The sequence below is a fragment of the Orbicella franksi genome, chromosome 6, assembly GCF_964199315.1.
Source record: "Orbicella franksi chromosome 6, jaOrbFran1.1, whole genome shotgun sequence".
Lineage (NCBI taxonomy): Eukaryota > Metazoa > Cnidaria > Anthozoa > Scleractinia > Merulinidae > Orbicella > Orbicella franksi.
This window is the reverse complement of record NC_138150.1, coordinates 21,747,853-21,752,341: the sequence shown is the minus strand read 5'-3', so window position 1 is coordinate 21,752,341 and position 4,489 is coordinate 21,747,853. Positions and strand designations below refer to the sequence as shown.

The 4,489-nt window shown below is 41.2% G+C and overlaps 1 protein-coding gene across 1 annotated transcript; it reads right to left on the bottom strand.

The window, feature by feature from the left end:
- Positions 1-202: 202 nt before the first annotated feature.
- LOC145490285 (uncharacterized) lies at positions 203-4,320 on the bottom strand. The gene is made up of 2 exons (XM_081469413.1): positions 2,961-4,320; positions 203-1,393 (listed from the first exon to the last, which is right to left on the bottom strand). Exons 1-2 carry the CDS (start codon positions 3,211-3,213, stop codon positions 261-263), a joined length of 1,386 nt encoding a protein of 461 aa, XP_081325539.1. The 5' UTR covers positions 3,214-4,320; the 3' UTR covers positions 203-260.
- Positions 4,321-4,489: the final 169 nt, after the last annotated feature.

Genomic DNA, 4,489 nt, shown 5'->3' with positions numbered 1-4,489 from the left:
AAACTGAATTAAAATCTACCTCACAGTTATTTCCTAAGCGGTTCCAGCACTATCTTTTGTTCATAAGCGGTTTGGAAAATTTGCTGGTTAAAAGCCTCAGAGAGAACATCCTTCACAGTGTCTCAATTAGAATTTCCCCTCCAGCACCAAATCGTCCCATCCTCTGAATAACCGTGAGTCAATTGTGGGAGAAGCGACGACATTGAAAACAATTGAGAAGACTTCTCACAGTCTACGAATGTTCCAGATCTCCAAGATCACTAAAAGTGTTTGTGGAGCAGGAAGTTCCTCAACCGTAAGGGCAAGGGAAGCCGGTGAACTCTGCAGGGTGGGACTCGTGCGTTAATGACTTGTCGGCATAACAACTTCAAATCAAAAATGATTGGCAGCTGCCAAATTCGTATGTAACCGTCACTGTAGCTGCCAGCTAGCTGTTCACTACTCTGTGTAAACGCCAAATGGAAAACTCCGGCCGTGCTGTGAAACTCGGGCGGCTGTTGCGTTGAGTCGAGGACAAAACTTATTGTTCCGTCATCAGTGTTCACACAGGAAATGGTTCCGTCATTTCCTCCTACGGCTAAAAGCGATCCTTCCGGGGAATATTTCACAACGTTTATCACCTTTTTGAAAGTGAGCGTGTGCTTGTTTTGAATCTCCGCTTCTTTTCGTTCGCACGTTGGCATGTGCCAGGTTTTTACGACGCCTGCGTACAAGACGCAAGTGACAAACTGTTGAAAGGGAAACCGCGGGTCAAAAATACACACGGACTGCGTGACAAAGTCTTCCAGGTTGTTGTTGAGAAGTTCAGGGACTTTGTACGGAGAGAGAATAGTCGCGCAGTCTAGGCTGTTTATTAGGATCAACCTGGTACAGCTCAGAAAGTAAACTTGTCCATGCGATGAGGTCACGGCAAGTAGCCGACCGTTAGGAGAAAACGCACAATCCACGACGACGCCGCGAAAACCTGAGCATACTTTGCTCACTCTCTCAGTGCAAACCGTCTTTCCGTTGCGAGTACTTGTGATTGACAGCTGAAGGGCTCCAGCCACTACGCGAATCGAGGCAACCACGGTTCCGTCGCGAGAGAATGGGCAACCTTGAGGATAGATCCTTCGATATTCTGACATACCCCCTGGAAGGTTACACGGAGTGCATTTCTGCGGCGTGGAATCATACCTCGAGAGGAAAAGGTCCTCGACTTCCTCTATGCCCTGTTTCACTGCTAGACAACACAGCTGCAAGCCATTTGGAGAGATGGACCAAGGACCGGAAGTCAACGTGCAGTGGTACTTGGTGATGGCAGTAGAAGGCGAGGATGCTAAGTCCCATGTGCGCGTGCGTGAAGTATAGGTCGGATTTTTGGCTAGGTGAGATGATGGTTCCACGGCGACTCCTAAAAATAAAGATTTTTAACATCTGTCAGTTTAGACCAATTCCCACTTCAAACAGAGAAACAGAGATCTGGCTTGTTTTTTTTTTTTTTTTTTAAAGTGTTTTATTTAGGCTTAGGGGAATTTTATGTTTGTGCTTAATTCCACGAAACGCCAGATGCCCTTTTGAATTCTCTAGTACTGGTCCCTGCTGACCTACCGACATTAAATCCCCCAGAGTCATTGCGGATACTGTTAGGCGCTGGCGGCTAAAAAAAAAAGAGTTTTTAAAGCGAAGATATAGTAAACCAGTCGTTCTGTTAAAGGATTTATAGTTTCTTGTCTTTGCGGAGACAAATGCTCCACAGATTTTAAATTCCTTGATATATTTGATGTACCGCTGTTGACATGGAACAAAGTTGTCTTCTGCATGATTCCAGTCCAAATCAAATTCAGATTCAGATCTCATCGACAGTGTTTCAACTAATCACGTTTAGCATCTAAACGCCTGAACTAGCAGAAATTTATCAACCTTTTCCCCGATGGCGAGCTGTTTTTCTCCATTAATGGTTGTTTTCCACTTATTTAAATTCCCTTCGTTGAGCACTGCATCAAGTCCATCAAGCATTCGATAGCTCTCGTCAATATTTTAAAATACTATTTGTTTTCCGTGACCTCGTGGGGTAAATGATTGAGAAACTCATATGCATAACCCTTGAACTAAAAAGAATATTAAAATGCTTACGATTTTAGTAGCTAATCAGGAAAACGATCTTCTTTGCTGATCACAGATGCTTCAGCCTTACGGCAATTGAGGTGCATGTCAGAAATAGTGGGGGTATAACGTTTTGTGAACGATACTGCCAGAGAAAGTTTTATTTTTCAAAACGAAAACACTACCTGCTAGCTGAAGGAGCCGTTGGGTTTTTTTTTTTTTTGGGGGGGGGGGGGGAGCTTTTGTTTCATGTTTTAGAATAGCAAAGGGAATTTTACCGTAGCCTTTGAGTATCACATGCGATTCACGAACAATCAAGGTTTTTTTTTCTCAGCTGCCAAATTCACAGTCGAGCAAATTTTTACCGAAAATTGGAACCGACACGCAGTTATACCACCTGTTTAAGTTATGTCGATGTACCTTTTTTCTTGTGCATGTTAAACATAGCTTCCGCCATTGTAAGTGTCCTATTTTGTTTTTGGCAAGAATCATGCGTCACGTCCTGATTTGGAAGTTGTTTTTCGTTTGCCCAGTAGGAAATTTTCGGAAACTTGAAAAAAACCCTGTCTGCGTTTTCAGGCAAATTATCTGGGAAATATAACATTAAAGTTTGAATTAAAATGAAATATCTCATTTAGAACCGAGAGAGCAACTATAGTTTTGATAAGAGTAGGTTGAAAAGTCTAAGTAGCCAAGTCAGCTATCGAAACATTCGCTTAATTGACTTATCGCAGTGAGTATATCTCAAAAATATATATATCGGTTCGGTGAAATGACGGACGTGAGTGAAATAAAGCACATTACAGTAATATCATCAATTTACCGTGTTATGTTCGTGTTTAAACATTGTAAAGCGTGTGATTCGTTTTTCTCACCGTAAATAAGCACAGAATCGTCTTGTGCGGCAAATAAACACTGATATTGGTAGTGATATCTGACTGACGAAACCAGCTCGTTCATGTAACGCGGAGGGTTGCTGCTTGCGAGTCCTTCCCCTGTGAGTTGCATGATCACAGCGCCGCGAATGCATCTTTTTTTCCTCGGGAATGGTTTGTAGAGTTTTGAAGACAACGGAGAGGGTTCGTGAAACGACTGGGGAAAATAGTGACTCGTGCAGTTAATTCCCATCGCGGAGAAAAATAAAACTCGAGGCCAAGAAACAACAGGCGAGATGTAAATTTGTCAGCTCGGTTGTCAAGTGAGCCGCAAGACGAGCCAGACGCTGCCCTCCCGTTTGTCATTTATACCGGCGGATTTACGTCACAAATAAAATAATCGCCAGTGCAGAGGAAACTATGGCTGTTGAAGGCATGGCTGATTGTTTTTGCCGGTCCGAAGATTACAAATGTAAACCGGCGCATATGGGGAAACTGGTGCAAACAGAATTGACTGAAACATTGTGATTTGGCTGCAGTTAGCAAATAAGAAGAGAGAACGAATTTCAAATTTGGCCGGTTACAAGCATTAAGATAATTATTCAGTTTCTTTTTTCAAACTTTTGACTGGAACATAAAACATTTAATCAGTGCCTTAAAGCACAATTTGCCTTGTGAATATTTTGGTTCCTTGTGAATATTTTGGTTAAGCAATGACATACTAAAACAACACAGATCTGTCCAGATTTTATATTAAATGCGATTGCATCAAAAAAGTTGAGTTAATAATGAGCTATTTTTTTATTTCTTGTTTCAACGTTAATGACATTATCCGGTCTATGATCGTTCACGTTTATCGCAAGCAGGTGATAACCAGAGTTCCGAAAAATCGAGCGAGGAAACTCTAGAGAAAACTCTTGCGGTTTACCTCCAAGTAAATAAGTGGCGTAATTAAGCATTCCGCATGAAATAGGCAATTAATTCTGGACACTGGGTTGTTTTCCTGCCATATCATGCCGTCCAAAGAAGTTGCACTGGTACTTAGCAGTTTCCCCTGGTATTTTACAGCAAATGCTGGAATCTGATTGACTGAGCCAATCTAAGCGTACACTATCAACCATTTGTTCAGCACTAAATTTTCAGGCTCCGATTCTTAGGTCTCTTTACCCAAAAAATTAAAAATGATCCCAACAAACATCCCGGCAATATTCTCTGGAACACTAACTTAAGCTTCTGAAGTCCATAGCTATGACACTAGATTTGTTACTAACCTCAACTTTTGTAGGCCACAAATCAATAATAATTATGGTGCTGCTATTTTTTCTTTCGTTGCATCAGAACTATGGGGAAACCATGAACAATACAACTTGAACTGTTTGTTAAGAATAATTTCTTTGATCAGCCTATTAATGACCTCTTACATGTCCTATTGTTTTTTCTATATAATCATCAGTATATCTAATAAGTAATTTATATAATTATGTACTTTGCACTGTTTTTAGTTATATAAGCTTATTGTCTAGTGACCA

Bases quoted from the DNA above. Each gene is read 5' to 3' on its own strand.
- LOC145490285 (XM_081469413.1), bottom strand. From the start codon at position 3,213: ATGGGAATTAACTGCACGAGTCACTATTTTCCCCAGTCGTTTCACGAA. The intron at 1,394-2,960 runs GTGAGAAAAACG...CTTTATTTTTAG, and splicing joins CGATTCTGTGCTTATTTACG to GAGTCGCCGTGGAACCATCA.